General features: G+C 44.3%; 1 protein-coding gene across 10 annotated transcripts in view; it reads left to right on the forward strand.

Moving 5' to 3' along the window:
- Positions 1–24,092, forward strand: part of CELF2 (CUGBP Elav-like family member 2) — a 486,548-nt gene that overhangs the window by 407,137 nt on the left and 55,319 nt on the right. For 8 of the 10 annotated variants that reach the window (XM_033100763.1, XM_033100761.1, XM_033100765.1 and 5 more), the window contains 4 exons: positions 3,209–3,257; positions 11,212–11,346; positions 19,673–19,752; positions 23,916–24,074. In XM_033100763.1, the coding sequence (XP_032956654.1) occupies positions 3,209–3,257; positions 11,212–11,346; positions 19,673–19,752; positions 23,916–24,074 (423 nt within the window). Of the gene's footprint in view, positions 1–3,208; positions 3,258–11,211; positions 11,347–19,672; positions 19,753–23,915; positions 24,075–24,092 lie in introns of those variants that run through there. The other 2 variants (XM_033100771.1, XM_033100770.1) reach the window with 2 other exon arrangements.

The raw sequence follows: 24,092 nt of genomic DNA on the forward strand, positions 1-24,092 counted from the left end.
GAATGCTCGTATCCATCTATCTGATGTTGGTCACCATTTTTCTGCTTTATATATGTGCATGTGAACCACAATGATGGATCGTCAGCTCCCTGAGGGCCAGAGTCCTAGTCACTTCATTTTTGTGTCCCATACATAATGTAGGTACACTTATCTCCTCTGTCCTATACCTTTACCCTGTGAATCTTATCTGAGTCTTTTCAGTACATTAAACTGTACAGGTTTTTGCTACCTGGAAAGGAAAGACCCCACCCCATCCTCTGTCAAGCTCCCTGTTACGGCCCCCTTTGTAACTACTCTTCTTGAAATAGTAGTTTGCACTTATCTTATCTGCTGTTACCTTCCCTGTTACTCCCCCGATCCCTGCAAGCCAGCTTTCTGGACCCCACCACTCCACAAAAATTGCTTTTGATTAATTCCCTGAAGAATCTTTCATTGCCAAGTCCCAAAGGACTCTTGGGCATTTTCATCGTAGCGTCTAGCAGCACTTGCTCTGACCACCACCTTGTCCCTAAAGATCTCCCCTCGTGGCTGCTGTGGGACCAGTGGTTCCTGCTCCTCTCACTGCCCTTTGCTCTGTCCCTCTCAGCCTCCATGGTTGTCCCTGGCTCATGGCTCTCTCCACTTTGCAGTCCCTCTGTGGACAGCTTCATCCATGCCTGTGGCCCGCACTGCCACCTCCCCGAGTGATCACGACAGCTTGGGACACACAGTCACAGCTTCTTTCTAATCCAGTCACATCAGATGCGGCCTGTCCAAACCTGTCCGCATCGGTCGCCCCAAAACGACTTTCGCACATTTTTTCTGTTCAGGCAATGATCCACAGTATTACCTGGGGTTCTCTCTCCCTCGCCTCCCCACAGCCAGCCAGTTGCCTCTGAGGTTTAGACTTTCACGTGGATGTTCGCAGTAGCCTTTTCGTTATTCTCCCAGTCTCCTGTGTTTCTCTTCTATAATCCATCCTCCACTGTAGCCAAAAAGGGCTTTTCTAGAATTCAAATTGGATCTTGTTGCCTTGGCTACTTAATTCCTCTATGCCTGACCATGGGCTTTTAGACAAAATTTCCGTGTCTTAGTTCACAGGATCCTCTGAGACCTGCGTGCCCACTGCCTCGCAGCCCTTTCTGCACCCCTCGCCACACACATTTTGGCGACTTGCTGCAAGAAGCTGTGTTCTCTCGCCACCGTGTCTTTACATGGGATGTTCCATTGGTTCCAAATGCCATTTCCCCCTCCTCTGCTGGCAAGTCCAGCTTGGCCTGTAGGACGGAACCAGATGCCAGCTTTGCTGAAAAGCCTTGTCTCGCCTCGTGAGGCAGAGTGTGGTGCCGGCTCCCACAGCACCGCATTCTTCTATCGACCACAGCACCTACCATTTGCTGGGGGTGGCGGTGTTTACATGTCAGTGAGGGTCTGAACTTGGCCTTCGTTCCCTACTTCTCAGCCGAGTGGGGGACACAGGTACCTCACACACACACAGTTGCTGAACAAGTGAATAAAGGCCGGCTGCAATAAAGGCAGACAGCTTACTGAAAGACTCAGTCCATCTTCTCCCAACCTGTCTTTTGTTTTTGGTCAGTCTATTACCTGTAAGAGGCCACATTCCTTAGCCCAAATCAGGAGTTCCCACAGTTGACTTTTGCCTGCTTTTTAGGTGTATATTCCAGTCTTTTTGGAAAAGTCTGGTCTACTTATTGACCCCTAAACATTCCATTCTCATTCTCGACTCTCTTCTACAAATGGAACCGATTAATGAATGGAGTGGGAATACAAGTAGACCCTGCATCTCAGGGTCTGTGTTCTATGCAGAAGAGCATCTTGCCTGGTAGAATAAACAAAGCAGCTCTGAATTATTTAGCCTCTCCTCCCCTGACAGTACTGCCTCTTTTCTCTTCCTCTTGTGTTTTGAAGACCCTGGCAGGCGTTAGCTGCACATGGTCCTGACTGCCTGATAATAATTTCCCATCATTTAAGTGCCAGAGCCAAGTGCCATTCCCCTTTCATTTAAATTAGATAAAACCCAGAGCTGTGGCTTACAAGTGATGGAAGTCCACTGGGGAAATTAAAGGTTCAGAGAGAATGGGACCCATTATAATAAAAGCATTTGCACAGCCAGTGATTCTGTCTACCCTGTGGCTCTGATGTTCCTTGGGGTAGGATGAAATATGAAGCAAGAGGACCTTTGAAAGTAGTTTGAGGAATTTATTTTAATTGGAAATGGTGGCAGCATTCTGCGCTTGGAGTAAACTGTGCAAACCGTGCACAGTGGTGTGATTGGCATTGAGTAAAGGGCCGGAGAGGCGCAGCTCAGCCATGACTCGGGATCTGGGCCACACTTTGTGTCAGGTTCTTTGTACTCCTACATGTGCACTGAATGAACAGAATCGGAAGGCCTGTGCCTGCCTCCCTCTCCCTTTCCCCCACCTTCCCTCCCTCCCACGCTTTTCTGCTCCCTCCCTCCCTTTTTCTCTCTTTCTCCCTCCCTCCCTCCTTCACTCCTTCCCTCCTTCCCTCCTTCCTTCCTTCCTTCCTTCCTTCCATTCTTTCAGCGGCTCTGCATTCCTGTCCCACACTTTGTGTTTAATAAAAGTTATATGATGGCCCCTGATTCATTCGACTACTAGACCTTCAAATTACTCACAACACCGAGACCTAAGAAAAACCCATGCAGCAGGCAGAAGGGCCAGGAGCAAAACAAAGACCGTCTGCTTTCAAATTTCTAGTAACACGAAGTAACCGTAGTTCATTTTATCCTGTGCATCCTATGCCCTGTTAATTAAACACTTGACATACATTTTCTCATTTAGTTCCCACAGCCCCACTGTACAGGTGTTCTCTCCATTTGGCAGATGAGAAAACTGAAGCTCGGAGAACTTAAGACACTTGTCCAAGTGAATGGCAGCACCAGATTTACCTCTGAGGCACAGGCAGAAACCATATTGAGTGGCAGAACCAGGTTTCAAACTCAAGTCTGACTCCAGAGGCCAAGCTTTAAAAGACTGTCCCAGTGCCCCGTGACGTAAACGGGTTCTTTCTGTTCCTAAACGTAAAGCACAGGGTGCATTTTACTGTGCTTGCTTTTACCTGGGAGAGGTCTTGTTATTTATGCATCCTATGCAATGTCAGTGGTCAAGTTTAATAGTGTGGGATTGCTGAGACTGTTTATACAGTTGTTCAATCTGCCTTTACTTTCTCACTTTTGTATTTTTAGATGCATCATCCCATTCAGATGAAACCTGCAGATAGTGAAAAGTCAAACGGTAGGTGGTGACCGACTGTCTCATTTAATGTCTGTTTCTTTAAGTTGAGAAGTCAGCTGGGGGAGGGAGACGCCAGCCCAGTGGCTTTTTCTCTCAGAAAGACAGAGGGAACTGCTCCAGGAAACGTGCCCTGTGGTTGGCACGTCTGGAGAAAAGTGAGCTTCACTCTCCTGCCTCATTTATGTCTGGTGTAAAGGTCTGTGAAGTCGTTCCCAGAAATGGTTTTCCGTGTCCCTCGGTTGGGGCCTTGCTCTGTGTGGTGACCCAATGGCCTTTGGCTCTTGTTTATTTGCTCCCATAGGGTAACACTGGCCTCTGATGGGGACGAACTACCTTACGCTGCACAGGGTTGAGCAGGGAAAGCGTCTCCCGCCAAGAACTGGCCTGTCTCTTTCCTCCTTTCCGTTTGCTCCTCCTTGGCTCGGAGGCTGTCTTACTGCGCTCTCCTCTAAATTGTACCAATGCATTTGCATCCAAATTCATTCAGAATTCAGTCTGCTGATGACATAAACACACACTCAGTGCAAAAATCTGCTTTTGATGAGGTCCGTGAAATAACTGAGATTTGACGCGCCAACACACCAGAGGGTTGACAGCCACATTTCTCTCTGTTAAGCTGTTGCTTCCATTTATACCCACCTTCTGTCCCTGTGTTGTCCTTTGAATTTACTGAAATGGATGTTAAAGGACTCGTCTGCCTTCTTGTACCTCAGAGCTTACCGTCCCACCAGACTGACATAATCAGCACGCTTTCCTTCCACAGGCAGTTCTGCACCTCATTAATTAGTAATCAGGGCAGAAGCCATGCACTCAGAGATCTGCATATCGGCACATGTAAATGACGAGTGGGCTCTAAATCTCTCCACAAGGCATTGTTTGCTAATTGTAGTGCATCCTGCTTTCTGGCTGCTTCGCAGACTAGAAAGTTTTGAAGAAAATCCCACGTGGCATCGTGGGCTGCTGGCACCTGATCTGTGTGTTGGGGTGTATGTAGACTGCCGTGCTCTGCCCCCCGTCTTCTCATCGGCCGCACACTTTTCTGAGAGTTCATCCCCTGTTTCCTCCACGGCTTTATCACAGACATAGCATTTGGTGTCGGAGGGTCTGAAATCTGCCACTGCTTTGTTGGGGGACCTGGGTCAAATCACTTCATTCCTTTATTCGACAGTTACTCCGTGAGTACTTACTGTGTGCCAGGCATGTTGCTAGCTAGCTGGAGCTGCAGAAATGAATTAAAAAAAAAAGACTACAAAGACACTGCCCTGACCTCATGGAACTTGCATTCAGTCTACTGATCTAATAGGGTCTACTGGCCATTTAAGGACTGAACTTTTAATGTCCTCATTAATAAAACAATAACGGTAACTACCTCACATCGGTTGCCTTTTTTTTTTTTTTAAGACTCCTACAAGATGTTTGTAACAGTGCTTTGTAAATGATAGAAGATGTCTATGCAATGTTGATTATTGGTATCATCCAGATTTTTCCCTGGCCTTATAAGGTGCTGCCCTGAGCATGTCCACCCAGGCCAAGGCTGTACACCCACACCTAGAACCCTCTTGCTCCAGAAGTTCACGGCTGCAGTCTGCTCTAGTCCTCATGGGAGAGCGGAATTGTGTATTCGTGGCATGAATTGTGTCACTGGAGGTCATCTTGGAGCTTCTGGCCACGACGGGATGCCCCCTGCCCTTTGACTCCATAATTCTCTAAACTGTGTCAGGGCAGGAGACACAGAATGAAAGTCTGTGGAAAAGAATTTGGTCTTATTTCTGAACCTTAGGTCATAGTGACAAAGATGTGACGAACTAGACAACTGAGTTGGCAATGTTGGACCTGAAATACCCAAATAGCTGAACCATGAAGGGATTTCTTCTTTTGCATTTTCTACTTGCATTTCATGAATCCTAGCTTAGAGAATCCCTTCCATAGGACAGCTGCTGGCAGCTATCACAAATGGTCCATTGCCCTGGCTGTCCCGTGTCAACTCCAGACACCGAGGGTGACGTTTGCATTGGGTCTAGAACCACAGCAACAGAATAAACCTGCTGTCAGCACAGCCAGTTTTGCATGATACCGAAAGCCAAGCAGGACCGAGTACTGGTTTACTAAGATGAGAGAATACCTAAAAATGCCATTTTTCAGGGAGCAATGTGGGGTACCAGTTAAAAACTATTTTGAAGAGACTGGACTTGACCCCTGACCCTGCACTTGCTAGCTGCGTCCTTGATCACATTCCATAGCCTGACCCAGCCTCCTTGTCTGAAAGCCGCTTTCAAAGTGTGCTTCTTGATGGAGGCTCCAGTGGGACCTCATCGTGCATAGACATGAACAAGGTTCAAGGTTCTCCTCGGACCTGATGGACGAATCAGGAGAAATGTATAATTTTTGAAAGCAAGTGATAAAAGCTGCAAGCCTTTTCTGATTTCACATGGCAGTTTTGACAGGTAAGCATAGTTTCCAAAGCTCCAAGAGCACAAAGATTTCTTTGGCTCAGATGCTCGAAATAGCTCCTGTAGTTGTGAAAGAAGAATAACGAGCCCTAATTGCACTTTTATTGAGTTTGCTGACATTTATGAATAGCACAAAGGGCTCATCACAGTGAGACAGTTACTGCCTTCATTATCACTATGTTCCGATATCTAAAACTTTGTATTTGCTGAGCAAGAAAGGGCTGCTCGTCACAGATTAATTAGTGATGGACACATGAATTCCAGACACACAATCACTCTTTTCAGCCTTTGTCGATCTAGAGATCCTAACGAACTAGTGAGCTCAGAAATGTTGGATCTGCCCTCTGCGTCAGCATTCCCCTGAGCGGGCTTCCGAAATCTCCCTGGCCTCCTCTAGCCTGCCCTTTGAGTTGGCTCTGATTTAAGCTGCAGCCTTTAGCACATTTATACAAACCCACTCATGTTACACCTGCCTTCATGCTTCTACTGTGCCAGGTGTCCCCCCAAAAAAAATTTTTTAAGCCCACTGCATTAGCAGTAAAATGCTGAGGCCTTTTAGAAGAACACTGAATCAATACCCAGATTTCAACAGAGTCCAACTTTTTTGTTATTCTTCAGTTGCACACAGTTGAATGATGGTGCGGGAAGGGCACTGGAGGAGGTGTGGATTTCAGCACACACTCGTGCAAACCTAGTTACTCTCTTTAATTCTCCGTATCATTGAAGGGCCTATTTTCCAGCTTTTAACCCTTCATCGCTATGCAGAAAAAGGTACCAGCTGTGCAAGACTGAGAATTAAATGCAGTTGCTGGATCTGCAGTTTGTCTAGCCCTGAGTGGTAAGACAAGCATTGAGGTTGCCTTTGGTTCTGAGCATGGGGTCTCAGTGACTGCAGTCAGTTCACTTAGGCCATGCTTCTGGTTGAGAGGACTGCTTTGGACTCTGTAGACAGAGCATAAATCCAGCCTGTTTTAACCTTCCAACCTCACAACTTGTCTGAGATCCTTAAAACCTCTAGTCCAGAAATGCCGTCCATGCCCCATCTCTTTTCTCAAGGCCTCCAAAACCCCCAGTGCCCACGTGTCAAGTTCAGAGTTTGTAGGAGTCAAGATAACTAAATATTTGGGGGAAGAGAGAAGACCTGCAAGGCTGCCGTACACACAGGAATCACACCCATCCAGTCCCGTTGTGATTTACTGGAAGACGAAGAAATAATTTTAAAATTCAAAGTAGAGAGACTAGCTTATTTGAAGGCACTAATTAAATGCCATATGTTAGCACTAACACATTGAAAACCTGTTAATTAATTCAGGCCACCCCAAACCCAGGTGTGACTTTGACGGGTTGTATACCAGGGTGTTAGCACAGGCTTACAATTAGGGAATCTTTAAGAAAACGAAGTTTCTATTCCCCGAACTTAAAAAAGTCCCTGCTTCTAACGTTAACCCTTTCTTATTTGAACCACGGAAGGAGATCTTGAAATGGCCCTGGTCCGGAGAGCCTCCCAGATCTCTTGTTATCTGTGATAGTAACCCCACCTGTACAGCACGTTATAAAGTACTTAGAAAAGCATTTCCCCTCATTTATTCATTGTTTATCCTGGAGGAAAATAGACTTTTCCCCACGAGGGCAAGGACCTTATCTTTTCATTGTTTTTAAATTTCCCCTAAAGCATTTAGCATAATACTATGAACATGGTAGATTTATTTAAGCGATCAGCATCATTGTGGATTAAAAAAATAAGTGAGATACTTATTGCCCATGAATACTTAGGAAAAACCCACCAAGACATTCATCAAACATTCATGAAAAAGTTAAGTGAATTCAAGACAATTATAGTTATTTGAAATGTTGACAAAGCTGTTTAGGGATCTTTCGCATGGGAATCCCAGGAAGAAATTGTTGAATACATTTTCACTGGAAAATCAGGAAAACTCAGGGAGAGGAAAGCTGGATATGTGTGGTTGTCCACGTTTTGCCATTAAAGCCAACATGGCCCATCTGTCAAAACCACAGAGCACCCTTGACGAGCAAAAGATTGCCAACAGCTTCCTTAACGCGTGCACATGCGTGTGCGTGCACACACACACAGGAAATTAGCATTTGGAATAGTATATGGATGGTCTAGGTTCCATTTTTTCTTAGCTAATACTTGTTATTGAAAAAAGTTAGAGTTACCGTCTGTCTCCCTGCCTGTCTGAGTTTACCCTTCAGGATGACGAAGAAGTCAGTCTGTCCTAAATGGTTTCCGTTTTCTTAAGATTCACCTTAGTAAGAAAATCATTTTTCAGCTTACTGAAGAACTACATGTTTTGTTCAGTGTCGTACCACTCTAACGCTCAAAACCTACACATTGTTTTAGCTAAATACCATAGTTATAGGTTTACCAGTGAAACCAAGGACCGATTGGGAGTGTGTCATGTTCTTTTGTCTCGAAGAAACAAAATCCGATTCTTTAGGATCAGAAGAAATAGAATCGGAATTTATTTTTGCTCTCGTGAAGATATCAGCCATGGCTTCCTCAGGTGGGGGCCCCAGGAAGGAGGAAGGAGGAAGGAGGAAGGAGGAAGGAGGAGGGTGGGAACTGCAACTGGGAGCCATTCCCGCCCTGCTGCCCACAGCAGTCAGTCCCGCCCCTGTCCCCTTCTGGTCTAGACAGTGCTGCATCCTCTCACATGTGAAGGGGTCTGGAGTCATCCGTCCTGCCACCACAAACACCCATCGGAAAGGAAGCCCCTTTACCGGGGTACCTCATGTTTCCAGCACTTAGATCATCGTTGTGCTAACACTGCCCTTGACTTCCTGTGCTTTCCCTAGCTCCCAGGAGATGGTCAGTGGCAGTCACTTACTCTGAAGGGAGAAAAAGGAACCTACATTTAAAATGTTATCTACATACAGGAAAACAGGTCCTCAGTGGCCTTCCTCCAGAAATCAGCCAGTGACCCCCCCCCTCCAGAAATCAGTCAGTGACCCCCCCCCTCCAGAAATCAGCCAGTGACCCCCATGGCCCATGTCAACTTGATGAGTCTCAACATGAGCAGAGGCCCTGGACTGTCTGTCACCTTCCTGATACCTTGAGCCCCTCTCTATAGATGAAGCAAAACATGGTGCCTGTTGTCAGGCTGCTGTCCTCCATCTGCCCCAAACATGGTCCTTACGTTTTGCTGACTCTGCACCGTGCCCACTTAGTACACGTTCCCCCTCCCGCTACCAGTCTGTCCGGCCCTGCCCAAGCTCCTTAAGGGCCAGCGTAACCGTCACGTCTTCCAGCAAGCCTTTCTCAAAGTCTGTGAAGCACAGTTCATCATTGTCAAGTGCTGTGGAGTTGTGGTTTCAAGCTATACTCCTTGGAGCCCTGGAGTTTCTCTGCATTATCTTTAGAGCGGCCATAAGTATGGAGAGAGACTGGTGGGAGGATTTCTGGGCTCCAGCACCCTCCAACCCCCAAGTGCTCAGTCAATCCCAGCATGTGACTGGGCTACCTCTCTCCAGCATTTAAGAAAGAGAGAAAGGAAAGAGAGAAAGGGGAAAAACTGGAGTCTGATCCTTCGTTTACTGGATGACATTTGCTGGAGCGAGGGCCTACGTCTCTTAGTCCCAGCAAGGCTCTCCTGTAAGCGTCATCTGCCTTCTCCGGGCTTGCAGGAAACACAGCAGTGGGAAGGAACCCTGGGCTGGCAGTAGGTCAGGCTCCAGGTGAGGCCACCTATTTGTTGAAGACCCCAGGCAGGTCGCTCCCCCCTGCCAGGCCTCGGGTTCCCTTTTAGAATTAGGCCAAACATCTCAAGTTCCTCACTTCAGTCTGGGGTTCCGTGACGAGGAGCGCTTAGCTGTCTCACTTAGGCCCCTCAGAACTACACTGTCTGAGATAGCGGAAGCGTGTGGCTGTTTAAATTTAAATTAGTGAACATTAAATTACATTAGAAATTCAGTCTCAGTCACAGTAGCCACTTTTCAAGTGCTCAGGAGCCACGCATGGCTTCAGCTACTGCAGTGAACATGTCTAGAACGGTCCCCTTCCTGCCACATTCTGCTGGACAGCGCCTCACGGGAGCAAACGCCCTGTCCCCTTCCTGCTGCGTCACTGTGAGGTCTTCACAAATGGGTCTTCTGTCCCAGCTCCCAGAGGGCGGAGGCCATGCGACAAGTCTAGAATGCATTCTTGTGGGGTAAACGAAAATGAGATGCTGTCCAGGAAAAGAATAAGAAAAACAGAAATAAAAGCCAATTAAAGAGCAATGACAAGATTATAATGCAGATTTAAAAAAAAAAAAAAAGTCTCTACATGGTGATGCATGGCATAGTCCTTCCCATAAGCCAGGATGGTCTAAGGAGCCGGGGCAGCCGGCTGTCTTTCTTTTTAATTCGAAAAAATGGATTGAAATGAAACATGCGAAATAAGCAAGACTTCTCCCTGAGAGGTTCCCTTGCTCTCTCTTAAAAAAAAAATAAAAATAAAAAGAGACTGCCAACACTGTCCTGAACTCTGCTGTAATTACGCCTGTAACACTAAGTGTAGGCCAGCCATCCTGAGCACAGCTTGCAGATTTTGAGGAAAGTCTCCCATGTCATCTGAGTAAAGCTTCCCTTCCCTTGACTTCCATCAGATTCCAAGGTTAGAATTTGTACATTGTTGTTCCGACACCCAAAATGCATTTCTGTTCATCCAGAGTCCTGCCTCTGAGTGGGTAGAAGAGAATGGTTCCCTCCTCCTTCTTTCCTTGGTATGCATTTCACCCCCAGCACCAGGCCGTCCTGACATGATTCTCAAGGAGCCACAGCCCCGTGCTCTTCGCTAGAAGCTCCTTCCTCCTTCTTTGGAACATGCAGACCACATGTGCTGCCCCAGTTAGGGCTACACAGCCCAAGCCAAGCACCAAAGGTCATTTACTGGCTTTGCAGAGGAATGGCGGTCTCTCCCCTACCCTAGTCGGGATCCCTGGGGACGGAGCTGTTTGAAATCGGGCGGGGGGTGTGGGGAGGGAGGATGTTTTCTTCCATCCAATGCTTTGTTTAAAGTTTTGTTTCCTATTCTACTACATCTGCTCCTGTTGTTTTTCCTCTCCTGACCTTTTTCTTTCCCTGTCACTCAAGTTAAAAGAACATCTACACACACCAAAAAAAAAAAAAAAAGTAAGAAAGAAAGAAAATCCGTATCCAAAAATACCTCCATGGAATGGTAGTGTTTAGCAATTACACAGAACTTGAACATTCTAGTGCACACATTAGGGTCAGTTTCCAAAGGGGGGAAGGTCCTCATGGTGTTTTGTGTCCCTATGAAGACCTTTCATGAGTAAGAGCAAGCTCACAAAAGGTGCCATGTTCAGGCAGGACCAGGTGGGGGGAGCAGAGGTGAGGTGGCGTGTGTGGGGGCAGCTGGCAATCTGAAGAGTCAGCCTTGGGACCCGGGCACAGTCTCACCCGGTTTGATGTGGTCATGAAGCATTGATTTCAAGAAAAAAGATGACAATGGCCTTTCTTCATGCATTATTTTTATCTCCTAGCTGTGGAAGACAGAAAATTGTTCATAGGAATGGTTTCGAAGAAATGTAATGAGAATGATATCAGGGTGATGTTTTCTCCATTTGGCCAGATAGAAGAGTGCCGGATTCTCCGGGGACCCGATGGGCTGAGTCGAGGTGAGTGCGCTGTGGCCCAGGTCTCTCTCCTGAAGTGCTGATTGGAGCTCTGTCACAGTCAAGGTAGCTGTAGGCGCCGCACGCACAAGAGGTTCCCCTGTAATACATCCCAGGTGATAGAGTTATCCAACCTGAACTTTTCACCGGAGCCGAAGCGATCACCTTTTATTTCTCAAGTCGGGAAGGTCTTGGTGCCAACATATTAGCACAGGTTATCACTGTCAGGCGGGAAGCCAGCTGGCTGCCCTGTCACACATCCCTTTTCAGTCTCAAATTGAAGTAGATATTGGGGGAGGGGGAGAGAAATGTGGAGGAGGAGAGAGAATATTTGTTGTTTTCATCTTAGTTTCTGGCCGTGCCTAAGAGAAATGTGAAGGGTATGGGCCTCTTGACAGGGATGCAAACCAAGAAAAAAGGTCCGTGTTCCCACGCAGGGCAGAGCAGGTACGGACTCAGAGTAACCGGGCCCATCTTGGGGTAGCAGGCTTTTATTTCCAAGTGGAAAAGTCCTGAGTGCAGGGAGTCTGTTTAGTGACAGATAAATGACTTTCACCCAGAATAAGGTTGTAGGCTCCTCTTTGTCACCGTGATAAAGCAGAGACGGTGGCTCCGAGCATGGATGAAAACCAGCAGCTGTACAAAGTAGTTGGCAATAACTCTTCTCTCCCCATGTTTGCCATCTCCCTTAGCAATGCCACACACCCCCTTCCTTAAACCACTCATAGGCAGTCACGGACTGTGAACGCCCGTCTGACCAGTTTCCCCATCAGTCCAGGGAGGCCCAACGGAAAGCGAGTATGTAAAACATCATTTTCAGTTCTTCTGAGAAATCTGTATGTTGGCAACACGAAGAGGATTTCATTCTGCTAATGTAGTTATCGGTGCGAATTCCATGGGGCTAATTAGAAATGTCTTTTCATTCGCAGCCTCTGGTTCTGGGACAGAACTGGCATCCCAAACCAAGTGTGGAAAGAAGAGGCAGGGCCTTACATATCAAGGCACTAGTTTTCACCCGTCTCCCTAGTCTTACATAAAGTCAGCACCACGTGAGAAAGAACACTTGTTCTTTTGACTTTTAGACAGAACGCTTCACAATGTCAGCTGCTAGAATCGCAGGCCCAGAGAACAAAAGTGTTCCACCCACATCCACCTCCCGCTCCCCAAATGCAGGAGTCTAGAGGAAAGCTAGAAGGAGGTGGAACGAACAGTTCCAAGCTTGTGATCCCTGTATTGTCTTCTGAAGGTGGTTAAAAAAGTAGAAAAGCGGGGAGGAGGCTGGAGAGCAGAGTGTATGCGTCCTCTGACAGCCTGAACCCCTTGTTACGAAACCCTCGCTGAAAAGATGGGGTTCTCTAAAAGCTTACTAGGACACGACGTTGAGGGGATCCCTACACAGCAGACCCAGTGCCCCAGGCTCATCGGTGGCCTGCCCCCTGTGCCATCACTGGTGTCACCCCAGGCCGTCCATCGTGCTGGGGACCTGCCCGACCGCGGCCCCTGTCCAGCCTCACTCACCAGCAGGATGCTAGGCTTCCGTCCTGGGCCCTCTGTGCCATCCCAGCAGATGCATGCCATGTGGTCATACCTTTGGTTCTGCTGCTGTTACGATAGACATGTGCCCACGGAGGCAGGCAAACCAGGAGAGAGAACACGGGGCTGGGGGGAGGCAAGAGGGCTAACTGAAGACTAAAATATGCAGAAAACACACAATATTTTTGCAATCCCTTTTCTGCTGCCAACTTTGTAATTAGAACCACCGTTCTCTCTTGTTGTTATTCTCAGTCACTCTTCTGTGTTACCACTGCATTTTTTTTTTCATTCGCCAAGGCATATAGCAAGAACAGAAAAGCAGGCTCCTGAATTACACGTAGTGAAATTCATAGCAGCTTGGAGGTCAGTGACCCCAAGGTCCCATCCCAGAATTTCTCCTGACATGAAATGCAACCATAATCAGCTCATCTTCCTACCTGTCTACCTCAGTTTCCCCATTTGTTAATGCAGCAGTCATCTGTCATAGGGCCTCCTTAGTTAGAGACGTGGAAGGTTTTTCTCTACAAGCATACCATCCGTGTGACTTAGTAGAGAGAGCTTGACCATGAGTTAGGAAGGCCTGGCTTCTGTCCTCCCTCTCCTGGGATGGGCCGATTCATGCAGCAACCCTCCCTTTCACTTTCTCCATCTGTCCTGTGGGCATAGCAATGAATGGCATTGGTGCCCGCAGCGACTAGAGCTCCTTGAGCACACATGAGTTATTTCTGCAGATAAGATTTTTTAAAGCAGCCCAAACTTTCCTAGGAAGGAGCAGGACACAGGACTTGACAGGAGACTCCGGCCAATTTGGCCATTTGGTTGATTAGCCGGCGCTAGACACAGAAGCAGCGTGTTTCTGAAACAAGTTATGGAAAACCCTCATCAATATTTTATGGAATGAAGACTCAATGGAAAGAGTAGAATCTTCCTCCTGCCCATTTTTATTTTTTATTTTTAATGGAAAAGTAATTTCTGGTGAACTGATGAGAATTCCCTATGGCACAAAAGAAAATAGTCATCTATAACCATTTGTTCTGAAATATAAAGACAGACAGTGGTAGGCTTTTCAATTAGCAGGACCCAGGGGCTCCTGGGTACAGAGGACTGCTCCTGAATCAGTGTATTTGTTAAAAGAACAATTCTCTTGCATGCTACTATTTTGCTTTCATTAAAGAATTGCAGTTTCCAATCAAATATTAATAAGTGTCGCTCATTAGTGGCACTGCAGATAAAGGGCGCTCAGCACTTCTGGTCTCAGTGCTATTGCTGGCTCAGCTGGTTCAAACATAAATAGCTAAAAATTAAGTGAAATGAAAGCGTGGCTGCTCTGAAAAGTATTTTCTAATACTAAGCGAGGGTATAAACTAGTCAATCAAAAAGTTTTTAAATCAAACCATTTGGTTATGATGAGGGAGCGGTGTCATTGAGTGGTTCACTTTTTTTTTCTTTGCTTTTCCCAGTTCAGCCACAAGAATGGTGATGACAAAGGGAGCAGTGAGTGTCGCTGGCCTCCCCCCAGGTGGCGAATGTCATTTCTTCTGTGGCACGTCAGTGGTTTAGACGCCCCCCGATAGGCAGTAAGCTGCAATTTCTCCAGGTTGTTGACTCAGTTCCCCCCCCAGAACCAGGCTCATGGCTGCCAGGGCCTGCACCTTTGCACCTGTCAGGCCCTGCTATAGTCTCAGTTAGAATCACTGTCTATTAATTTAAAAAAAAAAAAAAATTAGGATTTACCAATTGGTGAGGAAGCCTATATTTCCAAGTCCCACTGTTACTCACCAGCACACAGGTCTATGCCAAGTTCCAGGACTGACCCCCCCCACACACACACCCAGGAAATTGTCACAGTGACACAGATGGCACCTAGCTCCTGCCAAGCACATTGAAGCCACTCAGCCAACAGCAGGACTCTGCCTCACGGCCCATAGTATGCCCACATCTGTACATACATTTTCCCCTTTGGAGGCAGTAACCCATTCTGCCCTCTTTTCTAATTTGGAAAACCTGGTGTGACATGCTTTCAAGCACCTTCATGAGACTCAGCTCCTTCTGCAATGGCAGATCCACCTCTTGGGCATGAGAAAACAAGCCGCACAGGGCAAGGAGCCCACACAGGGCAAGTCAGCAGAGGTGTGTGCTCTCGGAATCAAAGCATGAGGCTTCTGAGCCAGTGCCTTCATGTGATAATGTCGCCTTGGCATGTTTCCTGCAATGCACATGTTCTCACGTACCCATAAGCCCACAGTCTGAATGAACTTTTTGGGTACAATCTGCAGGGTTTTCTGCACCATGGCAACTTAATATCTGTAACTCAAAGACAATGAAGGAATTTTTTTCATTTTTCTGTCCCATAAAATGGATTCAAATCTTCACTGCCATGTAAGGTAACTTTCTGCTTGTTTAAGAATATTCCAGCTGTGTTTATGGTGTTCCAACGTTCTCCTGCCAAAACCCTTGACAAATGAATTGGCAATATTTTCAGGGGTGTTGGCGAGCGCAGACTGGCCTCGTTTGTTTTTTGTTACATCTGATCAGAATGTTAGGATAGGGCTTTTGACTCTCAAAACATGCACACAGAGAGGGACCCAGTTTTGATTGCGACATTTTATACTCACCCACGTAGTACCTAAGCATTCAGATATGTAGAAACTTCTATCAGATGCACCCTGGATTGTTAACTGCATCTTGTCGTCTTGGTCTGAATACAGTCGTCCCGTCTCATCTTGGGGATGAGATTTTGCTAACTGTTAAGCCCTTGTCAGCACTTAACCTCTGGAGCTATAAATGAATGATCTCTCCATGCCAGTTTTAAATAAACAGACCCGTCATTGGCGCTGGTGTGTTAGAGTGTGAAACTTTTTTTTTGCTCCAATATGATACTGATAGCATATGTTTAATAACCCCTGCCACTGCTAAAAAGATGCAGTGAGGAAATTTGTCTGCATTGCGATCTTTTTTCAGCTGCATGGAATCTATAAATGAGTTTTCTCTAGGTTGAAATCTCCTCCTTGCTGCACAAGTTATTTTAAATCATGCTTCCTTCAGTGGAAATACATCAAGCTGCTGTACCTCTTTCAAAGAAGTAGCAGAAAAGTAAGAGGCCCAGGCATTTGTACGTGCTTTTAAAAGTGCCTGTGTTTTTTATGTGTGTGTGCAGAGCAAGAATTCATCTAGTTCCCTAAAAATTCTCTTGCAGCCGAGAGAAAAGGTACAACACCTGAGTTAAGATATCCTTTCAATTGAAATGACAAGTGTAATAGATGGGTTCCAAAATCTTCTCTGTGACAGGGCTGCGTGCTCTCCTTAGATCCTGTCTGTAGGAGGAAATTACTTTGTGAAACCTTTCCCCAGTCAATCATTTATCTGTTTTAGCAGCAAGAAGGCAACCTTACCGCAATAAGAAGAATTCAACTTCTTTTCATTTCTATTAGCAATCTCTGACATTCTGAAAGTAGAGACAATAAATAATTGCAAGGTAAATGACAGGTTAGCCACATTTACAGCCACATTTTTTTTTCTTTTCCTTTTTTTTTTAGTAGTATTATATATTCGGAGGCTTTAAGACAATATTATACAGGCTATCTTACCTAACCCCCTACCTTATCCCCCAAAAAATGTAGCTTCGTTGTGTTGGTACCTGTATCTTTTCTCCCCAGTCTACTTTCTCTTTTATTTTGGTCAGTAGCCAGAGAACTAACTGCTGAGACAGCATATCCATCAGTGTAGAAAAGCTAAGGTGTGGACTGTACAAGAGCAGAGCAGTCTTCTGTCCAGACCAGGGTACCCCACTGCGCCCAGAGGCTCGTTCTTAGTAGAAGAAAGGGACACTTATGACCTAAGTTATTTCCGTCCAATGGTTCTAACTGTCGTCTTGTAGAAGGAGCTGGCAGCCAATCGCAGTGTAGGAGCTTATGTTAGTAAAAAGCCCCAGATTTGAGGCCTAATCCTAAAGCCACCACAATGTTGTCAATGGTGTTGAAAAGAAAATTGAAATCTAGCCATAGGACTACCACTTCCTCCCGTTTTGGAGAAATTACAAAGGTTAACAAGCTACCAGTCCATGAAACATTTAGTTCTGAAGTTGCTTCACTTCACCCAGAGTAACATAGAGAGTGAATTTTTTTAGCATACACTCTCATCTATAAATGACAGTAATTTTCCCTCTTAAACAATTGAACACAGTTCAAGAACACAGTTCAGAACTTGACAGAGCCCCTAAGGAGACAAATTCTCTCTTACCGCACCACTGCCAATAGAATAAAAAGGTTAAGGAAGTCATCAGATGTGTCAGATCATTTTTTTGGATGGGATAAGGATCATATAATTAGAAGCATCATTCAGGCTTTAATTACAGGTTTCATAGACGAAAGGGCAATGGGTTGAGTTTATAGAGATATACTTTTATTGTTCTATTGCTAACACTTTTCTGTTGAGACCTGCTAATTACTGTATCTCTCTAACTAAGTTATTTACAAAAGTTCTGCTTGTTCCGAAATTGAGGTAAATGCATAAACTGTGCTTGATTGATTTTTGTTGACATTTTATATGTTTTTTATGCATTCTTAATCTCCATTTGGAAACTGTCAGTTTAGCACATTGTCCTGGATAATAAGAGCAAATGAGCTGAATGAAACAATCTTCTTGACTGTTAAAAGCAGAGTTAGTCCAGCCTTTGCATGGTTTCAAATGTATCTCCACTAGACTATTTGCTTTGGCCTTCATTGTAGTCTCAAGATAAGAAATGAAAAAAGAAAAATCTCTGAGTGTTATTTTTTCTGTGAATAACATCAGTGATAATGACAATGGTTTTGAAGAAAGATTACTTTGAAACGGATGGTAAACTTGGGACTCTCGCATTTAAGAGCCGAGCATGAGTATGGAAGCCAGCAGAGGTGGCGTCATCTGTCTCACACTCTATTACACACATCATCTAGGTGCCTTAGAGGAGGTTGCCAAATTGCTTTTATTGATGACAAACGCTGCAGCCAGTATAGGCGCAGGCCGCATGTTTAAATACAAGCTTCACCAGCTGCTCTAGTGTCAGGGAACTAGAGGAAACATCTCAGCATTCAGAACGAGCTATGATTCAGGCTTCAGAAGGCCAGCTTAACTGGGAGGGGAATGGGAGAGGAATCTCCCATGCACTGAGAGCTTTTGTGTGTTAAAAATTACAGCACAATGCAAAAAAAAAAAAAAAAAAAATGCATTGACTTATTTTTATGACTGGATGTTGTTGTGCTTTGGGATTAACGGGCAGGCATTGCCACTTGATAAAGGTGCTAATACAGTATTGACTTGATAATCTCACCAGGTACACATGCAGAGCCAAAGAAGGAAATACAGTGTTTGGCTCCTAAATTGATTTACAGACACCAAACAGTCCTCTGCTTGTTTGGATGCAGAACTTCTCTTTGGCTTCCTGGCTGCAGGGGCAAACGTCCCTCACTGTGGATGCCAGAATTCCACTTCCTTTGTATTTACTCTGAGATGACAACAGGCTGCAGCCTCTCAGTGTTTAGATCTGCTTCATTTGGAAACCTTCTAAGTAGTAATAATAGTAATGTTTTGAGGAAATTGAGTGGAACACTAAATTATTCTCTGATACCTAAGTTCAAACTGTGCAAGGCTAAAGAAGCTGAAAATCAATGCACTATTAAAGTCATTAGAGATCATAAGTGAAATAAGTCTGCATTGCTTTAGCTAAGCTTTTAGTGTGCTGTGGTTTTATTATAAAATCAGCCTGAATCGGCATTAATTTCACAGCCTTTTTCTCAAAGAAGCCTAAGGGTGCATGATGAATAAAATGTAAATTTCAAAAGGCAGTATTTTTATTAGTGAAAAGGGCAGTGAGCCTTGTGGTTGGAGCAGCAACCTGCATGGTGACCAACACTGCTGCAAGGAGCAGAAACGCAGTATACATTCCAGTTATTTTATAGAACGCATGAAAAAGAGCCAGGGGAAGTTTGATGGATCTCACAGGAGACATTCAGAGAAATGTACATTGTCTGGAGAATGTTAGATTTTAGGTCAAATCTCTGATATGTATCAGAGAGTCACAACTTCCAAAAGTCATGAAGATGCTGTACAAATGAAAAAATCCAATGCACAGTTTAAAATTTTGCTTTATATACACTGTTGAATCTTCTCAGAGTAATAGAGCATTTGTTTTAGTTCGTAATTAATAAGCACTAAATAGTGTATGCAGCATTTGGTACATTGGTTTGCACTTAAATGGCATCAATGTATATTTATCCATATATATTTTTAACCACCCAGCAGAGATTAGATATATTTATTTGCTGACATTTCAAGCTCTTGGCATTTATTTGCTCGTTTGCCCTTGGTGTGAGGATTTTATTGTTTGCTACTTACACGTCGATGCTAAAATTTGAAATCCAAAGCCCTAATGTGTGGATGCCCCAAGTAAAGATGATGAGCCACGCAGAACATGTAAAATAGCAACTTTTTATTTTAGAAAATGCAAACTAGATCTTGCTCATGCCAAACCCCATGGCTAAAACGAGTACGCAACTTCCTTCCCCTCATCTCCATTTTAAAAAATAAACTAATCAATCAACAGATCTTTCTGCGTTGGTCAGATTAGCAAGTCAGCACTGTGTGTTAAAAAAGCAAAATAAGATAAAACCAAAGAGAGAAGTTGTTTATTTTTATGTACTACTGAGAACAGTGTCGTCCTGTGGCAGTTCTCGTAGACCGTGTTGGTTTAACAAGCGTCCAACCCTTTTGTCTTGTTGTTTTTTGTCTTTCCTGCTCCCTGTCCCCTTGTTTCCCACAGGCTGTGCGTTTGTCACATTTTCTACAAGGGCAATGGCACAGAATGCAATCAAAGGCATGCATCAGTCTCAGACCATGGAGGTACTGTATCGTCTGCCCTTTCTTTGTTTTCTCTGTGCAAATGATGGGGAATGGTGACGCAGCTGTCTCCCGTGTGGACTGTTCACGTGGCAATCACAGATTTAAACTTTCATCATCTCTCTTCCTTCATTCATACTCATTCTCTCTCTCTCTCTCTCTCTCTCTCTCTCTCTCTCTCTCTCTCTCTCTCTCTCTCTCTCTCTCTCGCCTTTCTCTCTCTCCCCCCCTCCCCGTTTCCCTGAACTTCTCCCCTAATGACTTGAAGTACATTTAGGAAAACCTTCCCCCTAGTCTCCATTATTTTTTGTTTTTTTTGAGCCTTTTATTGCAGTGGCCCAGGGCCCGCAATGTAAAGTCATGATGCAGTTTAAGCCAGTTTATTGTTCTGTATCTAGAGGATCGGATCACATCCGGGCCTCAGCCCAGGGTGGACATGATGAGCCATGAACAGCCCGACCCCAAATCACACCTGGCCCTGTGCTAACTGACAGGATTGGTGTTTTGGTTTTGGTTTTGGTTTTGGTTTTTTAATGTGGGGTCAAGTTATCTTTAGTCAAACAGAATTCTGTTTTTGCATCAAGAATATTGGAGAAAGTTACTACTTCTCCCACTTCGTTTAACCAGTGACAATGTTCATGGATGACAGTCCCCTTAAAAAGTAGATTTGTCTCCTAACTAAAAAAATGACCAATTACCAAGAAACATAAAGGCTCAAATTTGGTCTCCTAATGAGAGAGAGTGGCTTTTGGGGAGGACGAATTCGCTGGCGTGGGTGTTCGCCCACCAATGCACACAGAGGACTTACTTTTGTCTGGGATTTGGGTCGTGGCCTTGCAGAATTTTGCACAAAAGCATTCCAAGAGTGACATGCTATTCCTTATTCTGTACTGTCTGATAGAACCATTTGGGAGTGCATGTGCTGCTGTATTACGTACACTGTATCTTTGTGTATGGGTGATCTTTTCCACAGGTGGCCTTGTGGTATTATCTGAAGTTATGTTTTTCATCTTTTGGGGGAAAAAAATATATTTTCGATTTTATGTAATAATGCAAAATTTTCTTTATCGATTGAGCTTTTTTTGCCTCCATCTCTTGGGGGTTTTATTTTTTGTTTGTTTTGTTTGTTTTTTGCAATGCTGCATCTCCCAAAGCATGCTGGGAGCTAAGTGCTCATTATGCGTTATGTTTTGTGGGCACCTTTTTTACAGTGAGCTAAAAGGTGGGTGGCAAGGGGGGAAAGGAGTGTGCATGGCATTGTCAGTAAGTGTTTACTGTACTTTTCTGAGTTTTGACATCAGCATTGCAAAGCCGATTGTCTTTTTCAAACTTCATTTTGACTTTGATATTTCTAACATATCTTATATAATCACTGTGTTTTCCTTTCAGTGCAATGCATTTTTAAGACACTCTCACCCCCCTACCTGAAGGCAAGCTCAGGTGAAAATCGGCCATGATAGGAGATAATTAGCAAGATTTGAAATATCTAGCAATCCAGTCTTACACAACATCCTGTGACACATGTGATACTTTTTGTCCCCCTTTCTCTAATCGTAGGCTGCTCCATTATTGTGGATCAGTCTGATTTCCAGCTTCATTTCAGTTTGGAGATTAAAATGAATGCTGTTAGGAAAAAGAAAGTCTTCACTTGTATTTATTACCTTCTATGTACGTGCTTCATTCTTATTTTTATTTCCTGTAATCTAGTGATTTGTACCTAAATTAGTCTCACCTTAGATAATTATGTAGCCTAAGTTCTTTCAGCTCTGTTAAAAACATTGTCGCCCTAGTTCCTTGACTCAGAGTGGCCCAAGTAAAGCCACACAGATTGCTGACGTGGGGGTCTGGCCTCTCCTATGTTAACACAGACGGAGAGCTCAAGGACAGAAAGCAGAACTGGGTACGAACCCAACCCAAGGAAAAATAGGCTCTCTAAATGGAAAGATTCTGCTAAGTGGAAAGAGAATGGGGCATATTGAGTCTTAGGAATTCCTTCGTCCTTTGTTATTAATATCTCTATTATAAAAAATCATATTTGATGCACTTGTTTTAATCTGGACATCCATGGTTAAGCAACAGGGCCCTCACACACTTAACTGTCTTGTTTAATTCAAATACTACTGGCATTTAAATGGAAAATTGTGCATTACGCAGTTACATTTCAGTTGTACAACTGATGCTTGCTTTTTTTTTTTTTTTTAATGAATTACATTATTTTCAGGACCCTGGCTCACATCTTTAACCAAGATGCATTATCTAAGAGATTCGAATTCAAAAGGATGTGAATGTTAAAGTTTAAAAGAACACGTTCTTTGAAACAATTCTTTTTTAATATCATGCCTTCTGTTTTTCCACTGTCCTCCAATCTGTCCCTATCCCATGTATCCCTTTCATGGTTTAAGCAAGATTTTTGTTCTTTTTTGTTTTTTGTTTTTTTTAACTATAATCATTGGCCTGATTTTCTGTTTTTGTATCATTTTTTTGGTATTTAAGGAAGAAAGAAAAACAACAGTAAATGTACTGTTAGGAGGAGATGCTTAGATTGTTATGGAACAAATTTGATACAACAATAACAGTCCTTTTCCATGCAAAACGCTTTCTCTGTATAATTTTCATCTTCAGAATATATTGCCCTTTTTAAAATATGTAGTGCTGAAATATGGGGCAGATTTAAAAAATGAAGTGTAGATCTTTTTGAATGATGGAAATACTACTTTTATGCAATTTACTGACCTTTAACATTCTGTACTGTGACACTAGCTACCAGAGCTGAAGACCGATACCCTGGAAGTCCAACACGCAAACAGTCACCTCGTTTTTCTCACATTTTTTGTTTAAAGCAGACATGATAGCCTCACGTTCTCATAGTTACATCCTTAATAACTACCCAATGGTGATAAGGGGAAAAAAATGCAAGTGTGTTTTCTAGGAGAAGGAAAAGTGACCCAAAGGGAAGAGAAAGGAGAAGCTCATTTAAATAGGAATATAAAATTTCTGAGAGGAATAAGGGAGGTCTATTATGCTGAGTTTCAATAAAAGTTTTTTTTTTTAATCACTTGGGTAGAATTACTTCTTTTTACCTCAGCAAATTTTAACAGCTTTAATTGTGATGAAATGTGTAAGCAAGCTATACTAAGAAGGAGAAAAGAGTGGGGAGGGAAGAGAAAATGTCTCTGCTGAGTATTTACCAAGTGCAAATGTTTAAAAGGTGCTTTCCAATGGAAGTCTTAGGCCCTTATTTTCCCTAATGATTTTCCCTACATCAAACATGAATTCGTCCTATCATATAACCCTTGGCCATGTTCTCTCACTACCCCTACTCCTTGCCTTTTAAAGGAAATGAAAACTGAAAGAAACTCCTAAAGCAGTAAGGAAAAGAAGCCAAGTACAGTCCTCTTGCCATTTAAGATTCATCTCCTTTGACTAATTAATTTTTTTTTTTTTTTTTTTTTTTTTTTTGGTTTGCAGTAGCTCTGGGGACTGTGAAGAGTACAGGTGATAGAGAAGGAAGAGAGATCTTTCTGAAAACATGGGAACGATTACGTTGGTCAATGCCTATGTTCCCTGAGTATCTCCTTCCTTCATCCACGTTTCTTTCTAAAACAAATCCGCTTCTCCCAGTTACAGTGCTGGATCAACATGATCCCCACAGTTCCACAGTTCAAAAATGCATAACCTAAAATTGAAAAGAGTAAAAACACAAAGAATGAGAGACATCCCATTGCAACTCTTCCCCCACCCCCCAAACCCTCCCACCCCCACTCACATGTGGGAACAGGCAGACACACAAAACAGGTCTGTCTTTCAGACAAGCGAACCGGGAAGCTTAATTAAAGAATCTTGATAAGGTGTCTTGTCTCTGAGGAGTCCTGGGAAGGTTGAAGGAAGACACAAGAAGAAGGAAGGAGAGGCAGTTTAATAATCAGAGCAACAAAGTAAATGGCTTCACCGACCACCAGGTCCCCAAAGAAACCAATGACAGTATCTGGAATTTTCTGTTGATGGTGCTGTTCAGAGAAGAAGAAGGACTATGAAACCATTTTAAAACCATTCCAGATCCTCCCATGTGCTCCAAGATAGCTCAGAGCGCTAGGCCCCGTGCTGAGTCTCACGCGAGGATGCGACCAGGCTGTAACTCCTCCACTTTCCGCTGTGTCTGACCACAGGGCTGCTCTTCACCTATCGTGGTGAAGTTCGCTGACACTCAGAAGGACAAAGAGCAAAGGCGCCTCCAACAGCAGCTCGCGCAGCAGATGCAACAGCTCAACACTGCCACCTGGGGGAACCTGACGGGTCTGGGCGGACTCACCCCACAGTACCTGGCGGTAAGTGCGGGAGGCCCG

This window comes from Rhinolophus ferrumequinum (genome assembly GCF_004115265.2).
Source record: "Rhinolophus ferrumequinum isolate MPI-CBG mRhiFer1 chromosome 5 unlocalized genomic scaffold, mRhiFer1_v1.p scaffold_110_arrow_ctg1, whole genome shotgun sequence".
In the NCBI taxonomy this organism is placed as follows: domain Eukaryota; kingdom Metazoa; phylum Chordata; class Mammalia; order Chiroptera; family Rhinolophidae; genus Rhinolophus; species Rhinolophus ferrumequinum.